Consider the following 21342-nt stretch of genomic DNA (forward strand, 5'->3'; position numbering starts at 1 on the left):
GATAATACATAACATTTTAAAATACAAGTATAATGTAACCCTGGGAAATGGTCATAGGAAGAAAATGCCCATGCCTACATTGTTTCCCTTTCCTGTCGGTCTGCAAGCACCCTAAAGTTGCTTGCCTCTCCCCAGCCCGTGGACAAGCGCAGTAAAACAGTAGGTCTTCGCTGTACTATTCCGCAGTCTCAGAACAAAATGTTGCTCAGCTACCCAATCCCGACCCTTCTATTTAACTACAGGTTATTTCCGGACAGTGAAACCGGTTCTATCCTGAAAGGGCCTGAACAGAAAAGGAGTCCGTTTAAAAGGAGTCCGTTTCAAACGCGTCCGCAGAACTTGCACCCCCCCTATGGAGTCCTCCCCTCCGCGCCCTTTCCTCCCCCCGGGCCCCAGGAAGCGCCATCAGAAAACTCCATTAAGGACGCCTGCCACCCAAACCCCAAACCACAGCTTTAGAAACTGGAAGTCGGCACTTGGGAGCCCGAAGCACCGGTCAAAGGGCTGATTCCTCTAATTCCATCTAATCCCATCGCCAATCAGAAAGCAATGATTGCTAACCCTCGCGTTCGCGCCGCCCGGGACCCCCGCGGGGACCCGCACCGCGGGCCGGAGCTGGACCCGCAGACGGAGCGGGCCCAGCGGCGCGCCCCTCCCTCCCCCGCGCGGCGTCTGACGTCGGCCGCGTCGGCGCCCACGGGCAGCGCGCGGAGCCGGCGGCCGCAGGCGGGGTAAGGCCGGGCGGGAGCCGGGGGCCGCGGTCCTCCAGGCGGCGAGGCCGGCGGGGCGCGGGGGCGCGGCGGTTGGGCCTGGGGAGCGGGCCCTGCCTCCGGCCCGTGGACCCAGGGCCCGGGTCGCGTTCGCCGAGCGCAGGGTGCCCAGCGCGGGCCGTGGTGGAGGCTGGCGTTGGGAAGGTGGAGGGAAAACACGTCCCGGGCGCCCGGCGGCCGCCTGGCACGCGACTCCCGGCCCCCTAACCTTCGCCTCCCTCCCGCCCGGGCTAACGCCGGCCGCCTCCGGTTAGGGCAGGGTCGGCACCGTCCACCCCCTGGGCGGAAGCGTGCGCCCTGGGGGCCGGGCACCCCGTTCTCCTGGAAAGGCAGCCAGTAAAATGAGTGATCCTCTGTTTAGGTGTGAAGAGGAAGAATGACCCTCCAGTGGACGGCAGTGGCAACCTTCCTCTATGCTGAAATAGGACTCATTTTGCTCTTCTGTCTACCTTTCATTCCTCCCCAGAGGTAGGGAGCCTCTCCCTTGTTACAATAATAAATACGTGTGTAGCCCCCTAGGCTGTTTAGTGTGATACGGGAACATAGTTTTTCTTAAGATTTAAAAGTTTTGAGTGCTGATTGTATAAAAGGTATACCTCAAAATAAACTCTAAAGCAGTGGTTCTCAACCTTCCTTATGCCGCGACCCTTTAATGCAGTTCCTCATGTTGTGGTGACCCCCAATTTCATTGTTACAAATTGAACATAATTAAAGCAGAGTGATTAATCACAACAACAATATGTAATTATATATGTGTTTTCCGATGGTCTTAGGCGAGCCCTGTGAAGGGGTCTCGACCCATAGGTTGAGAGTAAAGGAACAAATTATAAATATAGAATGGCAATATTAAAACATCACTAGATGAAACTTTTTGTTAAACCTACGAATGAATTAACTTTCCCACCTCCCTTCTAAAAGGAGAGGGGCAAGTCCTTTGGTTTCTGTTGATTTCAGATATAATAAAGGTCGTACTTTTACCACCTGTCCTGTCAGCAGGTTCCACTATGTTTTATTGCCCTGAATTGGAAAAGTGGACTGAAGGAGGCAGATGCGGAAAAGCCGTCTCACATGGGTGCAAAGTGTCTCACTGGGGCAGTCAAATGACAATGCAGAAACGACAGCCAATACATGATGCTTAGTAACCAATAAATAGTTTCCGTAATGTTTAATTGTAATTTCACTACTTTTCCCCACCCACAGAATTGATGAATGTATATTGAAAGTGCTGGTTATGCCCTAACTGGTTTGGCTCAGTGGATAGAGCATCGGCATGCAGACCCAAGGGTCCCAGGTTCGATTCTGGTCAAGGGCATGTACCTTGGTTGCGGGCACATACCCAGTAGGGAGTGTGCAGGAGGCAGCTGATCGATGTTTCTCTCTCATTGATGTTTCTAACTCTCTATCTCTCTCCCTTCCTCTCTGTAAAAAATCAATAAAATAAATATTTTTTTAAAAAGTGCTGGTTATGGAAAGTGTCCGAGCCATACATTAGCATTAGTTCCTTAGGAAAGGTCCTTCGGAGGCCTTTATGCACTGACTATTGTAAATGAAGCATTGCCTCCCCTTACCCTGTGATAATCCATCTGTTGGGAGTTCAGTTTTAGATCCAGAAACTTGCTAGCATGAATGGTGAAATAATACTTGTAATAAAAATGTTACAACACCTTTGTTCATACTCATGGCATAAAAGAAAATCTTGCATAAATGAAATCCTAGCGATGACCCGCTGGAGTTTTTAGTAAGATCCCATGACCGGGAGAGACATAAGCAAGTTTTTACCTTGGCTCAGGGTTCAGGTAGCCTTTCACAACTCTTAACTTGTTTCTTACATACCTGGCTTTCTACTCACTTCAGTTTTAGCCAGTGATACCATCACTTTTTTCTTTCTTACTAAAGAAAAGAGATTGAATCATACTGTAGGAAAAGGCCTTAGGGATAATTGTATCCAACCCAGTTATCTGTAAGGGAGGTGGTCTAGCTGATCCATGGAAGATTCCAGACAAAAATCTAGCTTTCAGTCTAGTGCTCTTTCTACTCCATCCTACCTACCTGTCATCACCTTGATTAGGTTTCTTTCTGTTTTTGATAAAGTTTTATTGATTTCAGAGAGGAAAGGAGAGAGAGAGAAACATCAATGATGAAAGAGAATCATTGATCGGCTGCCTCCTGCATGCCCTGCCTAGAGGATCCAGCCTGCAACCCAGCCATGTGCCCTGATGGGAATGGAACTGTGACCTTCTGGGTCATAGGTCGATGCTCAACCACTGAGCCGTGCAGGCCGGGCTTGATTTGGTTTCTAATCCTTAATAACACCCTGTTGAGCTTTTTTGCTAATACTAGCAAGGACTTGCAAAAAAATTTTTTTGTCAGTTTATCTTTTCTCCATCAAAATGACCATTAATTATGGATCTTTTTCTTCCAAGTATAATTTTTTTCCCATCCTGATCAAGTAGCTATTTGATAGATGTGTGTGTGTGTGTGTGTGTGTGTGTGTGTGTATATATATATATATATACGTTACATAAATATACTCTTATACATGAGAAAATATGGTATATTAAGTGCACATGTCGTTTATAATATGTCCTTATTGTGTGTATCTCCATCTTTTTATCTTTTATATGTGTATCACCATAATCTCTTTTTAAAGATTTTTATTGAGATTTAGAGAGGGGGAGAGAGAGAGAGAGAGAGAGAAACAGCAATGTGAGAATGACATATCATTGGCTGCCTCCTGTATGTGCCTTTACCAGGAATCAAACCGGCAACCGCTTGGTGCATGAGACGATGCCCAACCAACTGAGCCACACTGGCCAGGGCTCACCATAATCTTCAAAGGCTTCAGTCTTTATTTCATTTGGCTCTCTACTCTTTTCTCACATAACCCACTAGTTAGACCTATACTCAAAGGTCAGACTGCTTGGGTTTATATCCCAACTCTGCAAGTTATTCCATGATCTTGGGCAAGTGATTACCATCCCTAGTCAGTTTCCCCATTTGTAAAATGGAGGTAATACTGGTATCCACCTTATATAGTGGTTGTGGTGATAAAATTAGCTAAGACATGTAAAAATGCTTAGAACCATAGTATAGTAAGGACTCAATATATGGTAGCTATTATTAACTGTTCCTTGAATTCGGTGTTAATATAAACTGCTAGTTGTTGCCTGTAGGGGTGTTTTGTGTGTTTCCTTTTAACACTGGCCCTTGAAATGTGAATTTGCATTTGGACCTTGATCAAGGTATTGCCACTTTATATTTTCTAAAAATAAAGTTTTTATAATGTAAAATTTAAATAGTCCTTGGAATTGAAAGCACAGAGACAAAAAAAAAACAAAAAACACTTTAACTTATTTTTTTTTAATTTTATTGATTTTTTACAGAGAGGAAGGGAGAGAGATAGTTAGAAACATCGATGAGAGAGAAACATCGATCAGCTGCCTCCTGCACATCCCCCACTGGGGATGTGCCCACAACCCAGGTACATGCCCTTGACCGGAATCGAACGTGGGACCTTTCAGTCCGCAGGCTGATGCTCTATCCACTGAGCCAAACCGGTTTCGGCAAACCACTTTAACTTATATCAGTCTTCTTCTCCCCACCAGCTTCAAGTTATTACTTAGAGTTGTTTTCAAAACTCATTAACAATTTGTCATAATCTTAAAGTAAAACTTTTTAAAAGTTGTGTTTTATGTTTACTTAGGTGTTTATTTTATACACACACACACACACACACATATATTATATGAATGTATTTATATATACACTAGAGGCCCGGTGCACAAATTCGGGCACAGGTGGGGTTCCTCAGCCTGGCCAGCAATCAGGGCCAATCAGGGCCAGCTGGAATTATTAAATGTGTTATTCATTTCAAATGCCCTTGTGCAAAGTTTGTTACCTTTTCAATTGTGTGATGTTACTTTGTCACTCTTTGTCATTTATAATCCATACATTCTTACCTCTATGTCTTTGTTTATACCTTTTAATTCATCCATTCTAGACTATTTATTACCACATTTTATTTCCTCTATGTTTAAATCTTGATTGTGGTAACTACATGGGTGTATACATATATATGTGTGTATAGATTCATCAAGCCATATATTTAAAATTTTTGCACTTTGCTATGTGTATGTAATACCTCAATGATTATTGAAATGCCTGGTAAAAGTAGGGAAAGTCTTTTACTTGGCGTAAGTGTTAAATTGTACTCTGTAAAAATAGTTTAAAAAAATAGTTTAGAGAGTTGGACCCCTCACTCCTCAAATGTTGCTAATTGTTGGACCAATATTTGTTATTTCCGAGTTATTATCCTGATTAGGGAAAAGATACAAAGTGGTAACTTCTATCAGCAATATAACATTTTACTATAATAATTTCTTTTTGAGATTTTAATCATGTGTCTTGCCTTTAAGTTATTTTCCCTGTACAATATTTAAGCTACCAGACAGAAGATAATCAAATGTCAGGTTATTATTAAATTTGGAAGAAGTTCTTTATTTTATGAGATGTTCTTATGAATTAATAATGCTCTGATATGACATAAAAATAAATTTCTGTTATTCTTTTTACTTACTAAATAATTACCAAAATGTCAATTCAGTATTCAGAAAATATTTCAAAACATTCTTTTGATATTTTTATACCTAATGTAATTGTATTGCTTTACAGATGGCAGAAGATTTTTTCATTTAATGTCTGGGGTAAAATTGCAAGTTTTTGGAACAAGGCTTTTCTTTCTATTATTGTCCTACTGATTGTTCTGTTTCTGGGTAAGTATTAGATTCTTCCTTTGAATAAGCTTACTCTAATTTTTATTAATGAATTCATTGTTTTTTAATTAAGTCGGTGTTGCTATTGATACACAGTTGACTATGTATAGTATATTGACAATATAGAGAGCAGATATTGATGTTTGTATATAAACAGTTAATAGATATTACTATTATACATGCAGAAGCATAAATTTCAACAGAGTACAGTGGTCCTTGGCCTCTTTCAAGTTGTTTGAAGATTTAAGTATACTACTGTATAGCCCACTTTTCAGAGATGCTAGCTATACAACCCTGTCTAACTGTGGTGTCCTAGGCACCAGGGGCTTAGCTGTCAGGGAGGCATAGAGGAATAGAATCATCAGGCCCTCAAAAGAAGTCGTAGATGCAGATTGTGAATCTTGATTGGATCCTGGTTAAAAAACAGCTACAGCATAGATATTTGGGGACTACTGCAAAAATTTGAATATGGACTGATTGTTAGAGAATATTGGGGAATTTTTGTTAACCTTATTGTGATACCAGTGTTGTTATATAGCATAAGTCAGTAACCTACAGTCTGCAGAACAAATGCCAATTTTGGAAATTAAAGTTTTAGTGGAATATAACCGTGCCCGTTTGTTTATATATTGTCTATGCATGTTTCCCTGGACAACTACAGAGTGGAGAGTTGCAGCAGACACAGCATATGGCCAAAAGCATTCACTATCTGCCCCTTCACAGAAGTTTACCAACACCTGTTATAGGAATATGTCCTTATTTATAGAAGCTATATGCTAAAATATTACAAGTAGCATGAAATTTTCAACTTAATTTCAAATGGTTAAAACATTAAGACATAAAGCAAATGTGGGAAAAAGCAATTATTGAGTCTAGGTGGTGGAAATATGGGTGTTTATTATACCAGCTTTTCAGCATGTTTGAAATTTTCATGATAACAGGTATCTTAGATATTAGATGTAAACCCTTAAGATTCTTGTCAAACCAGAAATTCCATGAGTCTAAATAATTATATTTTGTAGAAGAAGTAGCTGAGCTTAGAGGATTGAGTAACTTGTCTGACTACCCAGCTACTTCTTGGCACTTCAGCTTTTTTTTAAAAAAAAAAAGTATTGATTAATTAGAGAGAGAGAGAGAAATTGATTTGTTATTCCACTTATTTATGCATTCATTGGTTGCTTCTTACATGTGCCCTGACCAGGGATCAAACCCACAATCTTGGCTTAGTGGGATAATGCTCTAACCAACTGAGCTACCCGGCCTGGGCTGGCACTTCAACTTTTAATATGCACTGCAGAGCATGCTTTCCCTCAGAATTCCCAGAGGGTTGTGTTTTAGGTTAAGTTTTACCAGGGCCAACCTGGAACCATAACCACCATGTATGCCACTATTTTGTGAGGAAATGTTTCCTACATGCCATTACACCAACCTCTGAAATGGAATCCTTTTAATAAGCCTGGGACCAACTGAGAGGGTATGACTAGGTAATTGTATCAGGGTGTGAATGGATTTCTGCCTCATTCAAAAATGTCAGTATTTGTCTCATGGTACATTATTGTTAATGTTATCAATTTAATCTCCAGATTATGTTATCAATTAAATGTTATCAATTAAATCTCCAGTGAGTAAACAATAAGGAAAACAGGTCCCACTTTGCCACCAGCTAACTAAATGTCCTTTGGAATGGCATTTCCTCTGGGTTTGGTTTATCTGTTTGCAAAGTAAAGGGAGAGAAGGAGATGGTCTCTGCAGCTTTAACGAGCTCTAAAGTGTTTTGAGATCTAACTCTAAAATTATCACAAGAATTTCTACTGAAAACTGCCACATACCCATATAAGGAAGGGGAGCTTTAGTCATGGTTCTTTTGGTTGCTTTTATCAGAAACCAGTTTGAACTCATGTGAGCAAGAAGGGGGAATTGATAATAAAATACGGGGTTGTTTCAGAGCAAGCCAGGGAAGGGAGGAAGCCAGATTCCAGGTAGGAACTAGTAGGGACTGAAGTGTCCTTGTGTCCCTGCGCTTCTCCCTGGTCTGCTTCATTTTTCCTCATCTCCATGGACTATCCCAAAGCAGGAAATGGCCACCGCATAACTGCCAAGTGTTATCACTTGGCAGGCGTTTCTGAATCCCAAATCATGACTGTCGGCTGTAGCTCACATCGGTGGGCAGAGAATAGGGAAACCATGGACGGCAAAGGCAGGCAGATCAGGACTTGCCTTTGAAGCCTCAGTGTTTACATCAGAGAATAGGGTACAAACATTTACTTCCCTGAAGGGTTGGAAGGTTTAAAGGCAGTAACGTAAGTAAGTACATCATCCAGTGTTCTTATCACTAGAATGACAGTGGGGTGGGGTAAATAATGCAAAACTAGTTACTCAAGCTTAATTTATATTTTACTTTGGAATTTATTTCATTTTTCTTGTTGCTTGTCTTCAGTAAGGTAATCATTACAAGATATTTATTTATATTCCTAGAGCCAATACCAAGTCAAAAGTGTATGTGCGTCTATGTGTGTTTTCACAGTTGGAGAATAGGCAGAAGGGAAGCAAAAAACCCAGGAATATGTTTAGTGTCAGTAGAATTTCATCCCAGGAATTTGAAAGTTTCCACAAATGACCCAAAAAAGACTGTCTCCACATGGTTTATAGAAAATTGACTGTACGCCACAACCTCACCTTATTGTGGCCCCCATTCTACTTTCCAGACATAGTCTCCTCGTTATTATACAGGTGATTTATTCTGTGGGTGGGTTTGTGTGACCATTCACATTTATAAATTTCTTTGACTTTATTTGTTAATTTTCAGCATTTCTGTGTAATGAATCCAGGATTATTTATACTTCCATTTAATTTTGGAGGAAGCTGAATCACAAGCATAATGGCCCTTGAAGTACCTTGGTTCCTCTGGCCAGCTCAGAATAATTCATAAATACTATTTTGTGTTTTTAGTTATATTGTAGTGGTTAGAATGCTCTTACTATATTATTGAGGCAATCTGAGAAATGACAAAGGGAAATAACTATTAAAACCAAGGAAATTTTTAAAAGATAATTTAAAACTATTTTATACAGTTACTTATTTATATAGTTATTTATTAACTATTTATATAGTTATAGGCAAACAAATGGAAAACATAAATAAAATGTGTAATTTTGCAGAAAAATATAATTTTTTATATTTTATATAAATGAATCCTAATAGATCTATAAAATTTAAGACCAGTTTTCATAGAATTACAGGAAGTTATAACAAAGCTACCCCCTCCTGGCTGATATGGCTCAGTGGTTGACCCATGAACAAGGATGTCATGGTTTGATTCCCAGTCAGAGCACATGCCAGGGTTTCAGGCACTATCCCCAATAAGGACATGCAGGAAGCAGCACATTGATGTTTCTCTCTCATTGATATTTATATCTCTCCCTCTCCCTCTCTCTCTAAAAATCAATAAAAACATATTAAAAAAAGAAATGTTAAACATAAAAAGAAAACACCATGATGACTTCACACACAAAAACTGTTGGAACTAAAAAGGAATTCAGTAAAATTGCCAGAAACAACATCAATAAGCAGAAATATACATTTCTATGCACTAACAACAAACTATCAGAGAAATTAAGGAAACCTCATTTATGCCAAGCTGGTGTGACTCAGTGGGTTAGAGCCTCATCCCATGCACTAGAAGGTCTCGGGTTTGATTCCTGGACAGGGAATGTACCTGGTTGCATAAGGCAGCCAGTTGATGTTTCTCTCTGTCTGTCTCTTTCTCTTATTTCCTTCTTCCCTTTCCCCTCTGCCTTCCTCCCTTCCATTCTCTCTGAAATCGATGGGGGGAAAAATACCTTTGGGTGAGGATAAAGAAAAAAACAACTCATTCATAATTGCATCAAAGAGAAAATACCTGGGAATAAATTTAACCAAAAAGGTGGAAGACCTGTAAACTGGAAACTATCAAACATTGATGAAAAAAATTGAATAAATAAATGAGAAGATTCCATGCTCGTAGGTTGTGAAATTAATATCATTAAATGTTCGTACGACCCAAGGTAATTTTCAGATTCAGTACAATATCAAAATCCCAATGGCATTTTTTACAGAAATGGGACAAACAATGCTAAAATTTGTATGGAACCACAAAAGAACCCAAATAGCCAAACCAGTCTTGAGAAAGAACAAAGCTGGAGCCATCATGGCCCAGGCTGGATAGCTCAGTTGGTTAGACTGTCATCCCGGTATGCCAAGGTTGCAAGTTCAATCCCTGGTCAGGACATATACAAAAATGCATAAATAAGTGGAATAACAAGTCAATGTTTCTTTCTCTCTCTCTCTCTCTCTCTCTCTCTCTCTCTCTCTCTCTCTCTCAAATAAATAAAAAATAAAAAAGTATTATGCTCCCTGATTTCGAACTATATTACAAAGCTATAGTAATAATCAAGACATTATGGTATTGGCATAAAAACAGACACATAGATCAATGGAACAGAACAGAGAGCCCCAAAATAAACCCACACATATATGTTCAATTAATTTACAACAAAAGAGCCAAGAATATGCAATGAGGAGAGGCCAGTCTCTTAATAAATGATGTTGGGAAAACTGGAACATTCTCTTACACCATATGAAAATTATTTTAATGTACACCTGAAACTAATACAAAATCATATTAAATGTAACCTGTAATTGAAAAATAAAATTTTAAAAATTAACTCAAAATGTATTAAAGACTTGAACTTAAGACCTGAGACCATAAAAGTCCTAGAAGAAAGCATAGGTGGTAAGTGCCTTGGCAGTGGTTTTTTGGATTTGACACCAAGAGCAAAGGCAACAAAAGCGAAAATCAACAAGTGGGACTACATGAAACTAAAAAGCTTCTGCACAGCAAAGGAAACCATCAACAAAATGACATAAAATGCTAGTACAGTAAGAGAAGTAGGATAGTCGCAGAATTGATTGTAGTGGGATATGACCTATATGTTATTGTCAATAGATTAAAATTTAGTGAACCATTAGGTATAGAAAGAATAAAGGATAATAGTTTTCAGTATAGCTAGAGATGAGAGATGGTACAATGATGATGAGTCCTAGATGAATAGTAAAAAACAAAAATGCTGTTACATTCAAGAATTACCACTAGTATCCACGTACAGATCATCTGTTTTGAGCATGGTACCCTCCCAAGTATGTAGAAAAAAAGAAAAAAACAGCCCTACCTGAAGTCCATCATTTAGAAGTTAGGTTAGTTATTCTAAAACTGCTTCCTATTTTTATTATAATTTTATATTCCTTTATTTTTTTAAATATGTTTCATTGATTTTTTTGAGAGAGAGAGAGAGAGGAAGGGAGAGGGAGAGAAACATAGATTGATGGCAGCCTCCTACATGCCTCCTACTGGGGATGGAGCCTGCAACCCAGGCATGTGCCCTGACTGGGAATCGCACTAGTGACCTGTCAGTGCATGGGATGATACTCAACCAACTGAGTCACACCGGCAAAGGTTAATTTTATATTGTTAAAAGTAATGTTTTCTCTTCTTCTCTAATAGATGCTGTGAGAGAAGTAAGGAAATATTCCTCTACTACTGTCATTGAAAAGAGCTCACCTAGCAGACCTGGTGCCCATGAACTTACACAGATGAAACTTTTTAGGTCTCAAAGAAATCTTTACATTTCTGGATTTTCATTATTTTTTTGGCTGTAAGTAAAAAAAAAAACAACAACAAAAAACCAGAAACAATTTGAAAACATAATTTATGTTTCTCGTTTTTTAACCAACACAATAGTTTTTTTTTCTATAATATTTAGTATACTAACATCTTCATAAAAGAATTCAGACTATTTACCCAAGTAAATAACAAGCAATAGTTATAGCTTGTAGGTTTGAAAGGTTAGTAAGCCCCACATGATATGGCCCCTCTTCTCTCTGGAGCCTTGTCTCATGCTGTTCTCTGACATGTACACCACATTCCTCCCACACTGACCTCCAGCGTTCATTCATTCATTCTTGCAATGAATATTTATTGAGTTACTAATAATGTCCCCAGTTCCTTCCTACTTCAGGGTCTTCACACCTGTTTTTCCTTTTTCTCTTCCCTCTTTCCCTGGCTAACTTTTCATCCTTCAGTCTCTTTCTAAAGGAAGCCTCTGTGACCACCACTTCCCCCAAAGTAAGTAGGTCTCCTCTTGCACACTCCCATAGAATGTATATATACTTTTCTTTGGAATATCATTCATTCATTTTAACTCTTGCTTCTCCAAATAGAACCTTTTGAGAACAGGGACTTTGTCTCGGTTCTTGCTATGTTCCCAGGGCCTAAAGCAGTGCTTAACACTTAGCAGTTCCTGAGGAAATGTCTGTTGAGTGAATAATTGAAGATATTACTGACTATTTCTAACAATGGGAGTTGCCCATAAATGTGAATGAGCAGTTTGGGGGCATGACCAGCCTCATACAATGCTCTTCAAATAGCAAATTTTGAATGGGGGGGTGGGGGGGGGTGGAGGTAAGGACTTCTTACTGGCCCTGCCACACTGTCTGAAATTCTGTTTCTGCTCCTCCTCCTGGCTAGAGGCCTCTACAAAGAAAATTATTAAATTACTAAGTACTATTGAATCTATATTCCAAATGCTAGTCTTCTAACAAAGATTCTAAATGAATGAGACACAGGCGTGTTTTGACTGGAAGACTTGGATTTTTTTTTTAATATGTCCTCTTTAACCATCATCTCTTCTACCACCATACCTAAATAAGAGTTGTTTGACCAAGACTATTTATTTTAACGTTTTTATTTTTATTTTCTTAGAGTATTGAGACGTCTGGTTACCCTTATTACTCAGCTGGCAAATGAAATGTCAAACAAAGGAGAACTTAAAAATCAAGCAGAAAGTACTAACGAGGCTGCCAGAAAATGCATGAAAGAGAACGAAAAACTAAAACAGGTATTTAAATTTTCTCTTTAAAAATTTGTGTAAATGTTAATATTCCCAAGGGGTGGTATATTGTTTTTCAAAAGAGCATTTGCTTGCTCTGGCCATGTGTTTCCCAGTAGTTAGAGCATTGCCTGCGGGCTGAAGAGTCCCAGGTTCCATTCCGGTCAAGGGCACTTGCCTGGATTGTGGGCTTGATCCCCAGTAGGGGCTATGCAGGAGGCATCCAGTCAGTGATACTCTCTCATTATTGATGTGTCTATGTCTCTCTCCCTCTCCCTTCCTCTCCGAAATCAATAAAAATGTATATTTTTTAAAAAGAACCAGTTAGATGGGAAAGGAGAACATCTCCATGTCCAGGGCCCCTGAACACTCCCTCTGAGGCCAAGGAGCTTGTTGGGTGGGGGATGTAGAGGGAGAAAAAGAAGAACAAATGGAAAAAAGGAAAGATACAAAATTACTTTGGGCATTTTTTTTTTCTTAATTTTAAAATTTAGAACTCAGATCTCACATGTAAGTGGTTTTCAGTTCAGATTAAGCCCCATGTTTTGCTAATTCTGCTTTTCAGTAAAAAGAATCAGTGGAACCAGTCAGATGCAAAACAGATTTTCTCAAAGAAAGCATTCCTAAAATAATGCAATAAGGTTATTTCCCTATTGTAGATTAATGAAATGCAAACAATCAGTTATATGTTAGACCAAGTTGTATTTATGTAAAAAGTCTGACAGGGAATTCAAATCCTTATCCAAGTCCTAAAGCCTAGCCTCTTATAGAAAGAACTATAAGCACCACCTTTCATCAAATCTAAATGAGTTAGGTATTGCAGAGTACAATATAAAACTTCCTAAAACCTATTAAATAAGTCAAAACTTATTTCAAAAAATTCTGCTTGGTGCTGCAGTGTCATGGTCACCTACTCAAAACCCTCGTTTACATTTGTTGATGTCTACCTTATTTTCACTACAACAGAAAGGTATATATTTTTTTTGTTTTTTTTTTAATTGATTTTTGAGAGAGAGAGATCAGTGTGAGAGTAAAATATCAATTGGTTGCCTCCTGCACGCACCCGAACTGGGGACTGAATCCAAAGCCTAGGTTTGTGCCCTGACTGGGAATTGAACTCACAACTTTTTGGTGTATGGGAAGACACGCCAACCAATTGAGCCACACCAACCAGGGTCAAAAAGGTATTTTTATAGAAGTAGAATTTAAAAATGTTCCTTAGATTGTATCCAGCATCTTCAAAGGAAACTTTTAGAGAATAAGCGTTAGTTTATTTTTTACTCTGTTTTGTTCTATTTTAAAAGGCGTTGATTCACAGATGTCATGTAAATTTCCCTTTGTAGTAAATATAGGTCTGGGAAGTCAGGCTGTTGATACTTCTGAATATAAAAGCAAGCTCTCAGTTATTTTTGCCTTTTGGGGAGAGACTGGTTTCAGCAACAGAATGAGCCCCATTTTGTACCTTAATATTATTTGCTTCATTTTCTATCATTTGATCTTATTTCCCAATGGTAAAAAGAAAACAAAATCCTCAAAGTTTTAATTAATGTGAAGGCTAACCTCACAGCACGCAGCCTTGTCTCTGTAGCCTAACTGTGTGCCTATCTTGATTTAACATTATGCCCATCATGTCAGATTGATGAATTGTAGCTACTACTCCTATCCTTTAGTTATTTTCTTCCTACTCTTCAGCTCTAAGGAAATGTAAAGTGTTTTTGTAAAGTTTTGGTACTACTATTTTTCTAAAATACATCATAATTAACGTACTTAAATTAGTCTTGTCCTTCAAAGAAAGCATCTTCCTCAAAACATTTTTGGAATTGTTTTCAGACCCAGTTACTATTGCAAGGAAGTCTATTTTATGACTACTGATTCTTTGATCCTCCACACTTTTTTTCTTTTGTTGTTTTTCTTACTTTTGGTGCCATGCCGTCCTGGTTCCCTGCTTCCTGCGTATCTCTGACCCAGTCAGTGGTCTTAGATCATTAGAGGTACACAGGGATGCTGGGCCGAAATCAGTACACAGTGGAGAGAAAGTCTGTGAGCTGGACATGAACTCTGCCGGTGCCCAAAGTGCATCTAAGTGACCAAGAAGGGCCTTAGGTCAGAATGTCAAAGATGACTTTTATTTCAAGATATTTCATTCACGTAGGTTTTTAAATACTAGTTAAAGAAGGATAATATTGCTAAAACACCTCTTCAGTCTCTATCAGAGACACATACCTAATGGAAAGTATATCACCCTGGGATCTAAGAGACTTAGGTACTCGTCCCAACTCTACCAAATAATGAGCATTGTTACTTAGGGCAAGTCACCTCATGTGTTCGGGGCCTCAAGGTCATAAGTAATAGCTATAGGGGGGCCAGGTATCACTTCAAATGCTTTGCAGTGAGGTATTAACTCTTAATTTGTGCAGTAACCCCATGAGGTTGATACTGTTATTATGTGCATTTTATACATGAGGAAGTGGAGGCACAAAAATGTTAAGTGGCTTGCACAAAATCATCCCACTAAGTGATAAAACTAAGAATCCACTCTTAACCAAGTTGTTTTGTCCCTTCGCTTGTATGCTAGCCTATTATGTCCCTTTTGATGGTGCCTGAGACCCTTCTGTGTTCTAATATTCAGTTAATTAAATGAAATAATTATGAAAGACCAATTAATTTTTAATTGCTTTAAAATAACAACAGTGATGGAGCTTTACTTCTGACCAGTTGTTTTTTTTTCAAGTCCCTTACCAAGAAGGGTTAAGGTATGTAGGACAGTGAACACATGCGTTATTGTAGCTGGTAGCTGTTGAATTTCATATTTCAGTTTCTCCAGCATCAAGTCACACATAATAGATTCGGACAAGTTTACAGGTGCAGTAATGAAAGCTTATTTACAAGACCAGCACAAATCCAACTTTTCCAAGTAAATGGCATAATAATTTAAGCAGTCAGTGTAATAAACATTCCTACAACTCCATGGTTCCCTTCCAATTACTGGAGACTCTGTGACCTAAAAGCAGTGAAGCAACAATGAGGATTGTTTAGAATTTGAATATGGGCAACAAATTCATAGAGATTTGAAGAAAAAATTTTTGGTCTTATTTTTGCTCTTTAATTTAAATTTTTTTTTAATTTTGAAAGTAAAAGTCCTCTTCAGTTGTGTGTATTTCAGTCTTCTTATCTCCTAAAAACAATTTACTGGGCTTATATAATATACTTAGTAGAGCTTTAATTCCTCCTGAGCTGCCTAATCTCTCTTATAACACAAAAGTACTGTATTTGATCTTTTGCTACAATATGCTCTTGTCTCATCCTTTTCACTAAATTGAAGTTACCTGAGAGCAGGGATCATATTTCTTTTACATTTTTATCCTTTATAACCCTACTATTGTAAAAATTTGCCTGTAGTCAGTGCTCAGTAGAACATTTTGTTTGTTGAATATACCAGCTTACATTAGAAAGGGAACCATCTCCAATAGAAATTCTTTTCTATGTCAGTCTGTTTAAAATTGTCCTATGTTGCTTTTTCACTTATGGACACTGTCACTATCAGGTTGCTGCACTTTAGTCAAATAATCCATGGCAATGTGTACATATTTTATTTTTCAAATACTAATTTCCCCCTCTCAGTAACTTAAATTTCTTAGAATTTCTTTACAATGTCAACTTCTTAGTCTATTAACAATGGTAGTTTCCATCCAGACATACAGATCATGAAATTTTACTCCCTTATGTTCTTATTTTATTTTTTTTTAAGGTTTTTAAATTTTTTATATTTATCTTTATTGTTGAGAGTATTACAGATGTTCCCCATCCCCCCCCCATTTTCTCCCTCTACCTGGTTCTCACTGCACCCCAGGCTTTCACCACAATTATGTTTTATTTTAGTCAGATATTTTACCGTACTATTCAGATTTTAATTTTTCTTGCCTAGAAAGGATAAGCTAGAAACATAAACATTTTAAAAGCCAGAATAGATTTTAAAATATGAATCGCATCATAAAGGATTAACTGAATAAAATTAATTTGGAGACTGGTCAATGAAAATTAGATAGAATTTTCCAAGCATAGAGATGTCCTTTTCATTTTCTACTTACTTACTTCCCCCTGACAACATTATATTCTTCTCTTACAAATCCACCTTTATAAACGTAGTCTGAGCCTGGGGTGTGGGGCAGGGCGGGCTTTAAGGGGTCAATGGGGGGTAAAAAGGGAGACATATGTAATACTTTCAACAATAAAGATTTTTTGAAAATAGTCTGAGTAACCCAGGTTGCAGCTCTGTAACTGGAATATAATGATCTCCTAATTAATAGCCTTAGAACTGTGTTTTTTTAACTTGGATTTTCATTACATTTAATTGATAAAAATATATGCACATTATTTACCTAAATACTTTTGAAAATACGACTTTAATCAGAGCCCAACCAGAACCTCTTATTTTCATTTGAGATTTTAACCATTGTAAGGAGAAATTTATGTGTGTTTGCCAAATATCACGTTTATGTTCGCAGAATTCCATTGTAGAAAATTATAAAATATGAAAAAAACAAAGAATATAATAAAGACCAATAATTTTAAATACATTACTCAGACAATTTCCTGGAAGAATGTCTGGCTATTGTAATCTAAGCTCACTTCTATAACTCTCTTTTCTGATAGCTCTTGAAAAGCTATAACAAGGAAGAGGAACACATTTTGGAAGCAGAAAATAAAAAACTGGTAGAAGACAAGGAAAAACTGAAAACTGAACTAAAGAAGACTTCAGATGGTAACTTTGTGTGCATGTGCCAAAGCAAAAAGAGCATGATATTTTATGCTGTTACACGTCACTGTTTTCCCTAAAACAAATCTAATGGCTAAATAGTTCTTTTGACTGAAATACCACGAGCGACCTATTTATAAATTCCTGCTCAAATATGAAGATAAAACATTGTTTCAGCCAAGAGAAACATACTGTGTTATACAGAAAAACATGTAGGTGTTTCAGATCTGTGTTGTAAATACAGATGTTCTTACCTTAGCAAAAGAGCTATGTTCCTAAAAAGTTGCTTGTGAACACATTATTGGAAAATAAATCACATTCTTCCATTATAGAATATTGCTCCTTTAGAAGAAGTAATCACAGGTGGACAGTTTGGTTATAAGAAAGTATATTGCTGCCCTGGTTCTGGGTGCTCGGTTGGAGTGTCATCCTGTACACCAAAAAGTTGCGGTTTGATTCTTGGTCAGGGCACATACCCAGGTTGCAGTTTGATCCCAGTCTGGGCATGTACAAGAAGCAGCTGATCAGTGTTTCTCACATTGATGTTTCTCTCTCTCTAAAAATTAATAACATGTCCTTGGGTGAGGATTAAAAAAATTTTTTTAAAGTATATTGCTAATCTCAAGCCCTAATATTTCCTGTCTGCCAGATATAAGGAAAGCATTCCTTGAAAAAGATGAGTTAGCATAGAGTAAGAAAAATCTGGATGTCAGCTGAGAATTTGAATTTTTCATTTCAAAATACATGGCAATGAGGACTTGGGTAAAGCATACTAACTTCCTTTTTCTGAAGGCAGCTATCCTGAGGAAGGAAGAGGGAGAGAGAGAGAGAAACATCAATGCCTACCTCGACATGGATCAACTGCCTCCTGCATGTCCCCTGCTGGGGATTGAGCCTGCACCCCAAGCATGTGCCCTGACTGGAAATCGAACCTGTGACCTTTTGGTGCATGGGTTAATGCTCAACCACTGAGCTACATGACTGGGGCCATTTTTTGTTTGTTTGTTTGTTTTTTTTAATAGTTCCAATAGTATTTTCTTCTTTTTAGTCAAATTACTATTGCCTGCAATCACTTAGCACAGAAAACTGGATACCCCAACTCCAATGTCATACCAGGAAATTCTGTTTAAAAGTTTGTGGCTTGATCCCAGTGAACATTTCTGCATAAAAGTTATTCCTTGATGTTATCCAGACATTGGGGAACCTCTCAGTCAGTCAGAGCTAAAGTAATGATCAATGTATAGGCCTTATCCAATTTTAAGTTTCTTCCATTACTTTATGTTGGAGATAAATTGGAAAATGTTCAGTGACTGAATGAAGGACCTACTGTATGCCATTTGTAAATTTAGATTTTTAAAATAGGCCTAAGTATAATAGAAATTCTCTGTAATATAACTTGCAAATTGGTTATGCGTTTATATTCTTTGTGTAGAGTTTTCTTCATCAGGATATTTTGTAGTTATTTAAATATATATATATAGGTTGTTTTTTTTTTTTTCAGAGAGGAAGGGAGAGGAAGAGAGAGATAGAAACATCAATGATGAGAGAGAATCATCAATTAGCTGCCTCCTGCATGCCCCTTACTGGGAATCAAGCTCACAACTGGGCATGTGCCCTGACCAGGAATTGAACTGTGACCTCTGGGTCAATCACTGAGCCATACCAGCCAGGCCTTTGAATTTGAGATGGAAAAATCTGAAGGTAAAAGCTAATTCCATTAAAAAAAAATCAATAGGATGTTTAATACAATATTGAAAATTTAATAACTTTTCTACTTCTTATTTAAAGTTAAGAAAGTAAATCAGAAAATTCTTTAGAGGCAGTAAGTTAAAAAATAAGTTACTCCTCTGGTCAAGGTGGAATAATATATGGTAGGGGAAATATAGCCCTAATTTCAAAATCTTGTCATAGCTGGTACTGTTGGCTCTTCTGCAATTCCAAAAGATTTGGAACATGATCAAGAAGTTTTAATATTTGTATAAAAATAAATTTAATAATCATCTACCCTCTACATTAGACATTTCAGAACAGAAACTGTGTTCTTCTTTAACCCAACACAAAATATTGCTGCTAATCCTTCTGAAGAATGCAAAGGACTATTTTCAAAATATCTTTTATTAGTTTAAAAAATTATTTTAAAATCTTGCTTTTTTTTCGCATCTGCCAACAATCCTTTTTCTTATGTTGTTAGTAGGATAGTATAAAAATGAAAGACAGACGGGAATAGGTTGTGTGCCCTGCTACACCTCTCAACCCTGAGCTTAACTTCACAAGTCTGAGATGTAACTCTCTAAACTCAGTATTATTTTAGGTTAACATAAAGAAACACAATATTTCTTTAAGAGACATTTCAGATGTTTGGAGAAAATTAACTCTTCGATAATATAGGCATTGTGTTTATAATCTGATAACAAGAGATGCCAGCTCCTGTGTTTGAAGTGTAGACTGCACAGCTACTTTCAGCGTGAATCAGTGTTGAGGTAAAAGCAGATTTTACCTGTTTGAGTATGTCCTATTTGGTTTCTGCAAGGTGTGTAGTATTTTATGAATACATTTTATTTACCCAAAGTTATTATTTTAGATAGTAACCTTGAGAAGATCAAAGTTGCTAATGACCTTGAGAAGATCAAAGTTTCATTTCTAAAGGAGGTATATCCTTGGCTGTGTTCTCTTGACCTAAACCAGCCAAATTTATTAAGGCTAGAATTAAGAAATTACATAAACAAGTAGTACCAGATTTGAATGAATTTAGAAGCACCATTCTTTGGATGTAGTAGCATTCAAAAATATTCACTGATTTCTAAAGATTGAGGATATAAAGGCTGGCAGTGCTTAACAAATGTTTCAGAAAGTTATTTTATACTTGACAATTGAGTAGGAAAGTAATGTGGCTTATTATCTTTTTTAAATACATGTTTATTGATTTCAGAGAGGAAGGGAGAGGAAGAGAGATAGAAACATCAATGATGAGAGAGAATCATCAATCAGCTGCCTCCGGCATGCCCCCTACTGGGGATCAAGCCCACAACCCTGGCATACGCTCTGACCAGGAATCAAACTGTGACCTCCTGGTTCATAGGTCGACACTCAGCCACTAAGCCACACCAGCTAGGCTTGTCTATTTTTTAATAGGAGTAAAATGATTTGTCTTACCCTTGGTATTTCTTTAAGTAAAACATTTTCACCAAAGTGTATTAGTAAAAATAAAGCATAGATATAAATATTTACTTAAGCTGGTCCGCCCCAAATTGGAAAACTAGCATTCCAAAAACAGGTGTTAGGAACACTCTCTCCGTAGTACCAATTCAGATTTTGCTCAGAGTTAATAAATTACTTGCGCTTCAGTGAAGTAATAGGACCCTAGTGTGTGCATGTCCCAAAACACCTAATTTACTAAGTTAGTCAGGTATAAGGACCTGCCTGATCGGTCAATTTTAATGATCTGCTTAACAATAAAAGTGATGTCCCGGTGTGTGGAGTAATTGGGGAAGGGCACTAGCATGCAAAATGAGAACTGAAGCTTTGAAGAATTTACAAAGCTCACAAGCTTTCATAATAAAATAGATCATGTATGAGTGGGAAACCTTCTGATGTTCAAGGACATTGACTTCAAAGGAGTCTTTTAGGATCGCTACAGTACTTATTCTTATAAATAAATACCTCCTCAGTATTATTCTTATTATGGGAAGATATATGTACCACTTAATCATTGCATGTATCCAGGCAGTGGTAAAAGTAAATATGATTTTAAAAATGATTGTACTACAAGTGGAATGGTCTCCTCCCCATTCCTTTAGGAGCAGGAATGTGTCTGTAACATGCTACATTAACAGAGTTCTAGGACTGCTATTTTAGTAGAGGTTGAGCAGTAGTATATTTCTCCTACAAAAAAAGGAAAAGAAAAAGAAGAAAATACAAAAAAGTGATTAGGGCAAATTCGTTGACCCTGCCTTTATTCTTTCTCTCTTTCTCCTTTCCGTCCTCCTACCCTCACCTTCCCCTTCCTTTACTTCCTTTCCTTACTTCCCTTTCTTCCCTCTTACCCACCTTCCCTTCCTTTTTGTCTGTTTCTATGATTAGTTTGTGTGTGTGTGTGTGTGTGTGTGTGTGTGTGTGTGTGT

At 37.7% G+C, this 21342-nt stretch overlaps 1 protein-coding gene across 1 annotated transcript in view; it reads left to right on the plus strand.

Annotated features, from left to right (window-relative positions):
• The first annotated feature begins 670 nt into the window (after positions 1–670).
• LOC308526645 (B-cell receptor-associated protein 29-like) overlaps positions 671–21342 on the plus strand; it is a 37520-nt gene continuing 16848 nt past the window's right edge. Inside the window, exons 1-6 of the mRNA XM_081101807.1 lie at positions 671–731; positions 1132–1238; positions 5442–5542; positions 11082–11232; positions 12339–12474; positions 17119–17227. Of these exons, the coding sequence (XP_080957933.1) occupies positions 1147–1238; positions 5442–5542; positions 11082–11232; positions 12339–12474; positions 17119–17227 (589 nt within the window). The 5' untranslated portion in view covers positions 671–731; positions 1132–1146. The remainder of the gene's footprint in view (positions 732–1131; positions 1239–5441; positions 5543–11081; positions 11233–12338; positions 12475–17118; positions 17228–21342) is intronic.

The sequence above is a fragment of the Myotis nattereri genome (assembly GCF_964212035.1).
Source record: "Myotis nattereri genome assembly, chromosome: 11".
NCBI classification, from domain to species: Eukaryota; Metazoa; Chordata; class Mammalia; order Chiroptera; family Vespertilionidae; genus Myotis; species Myotis nattereri.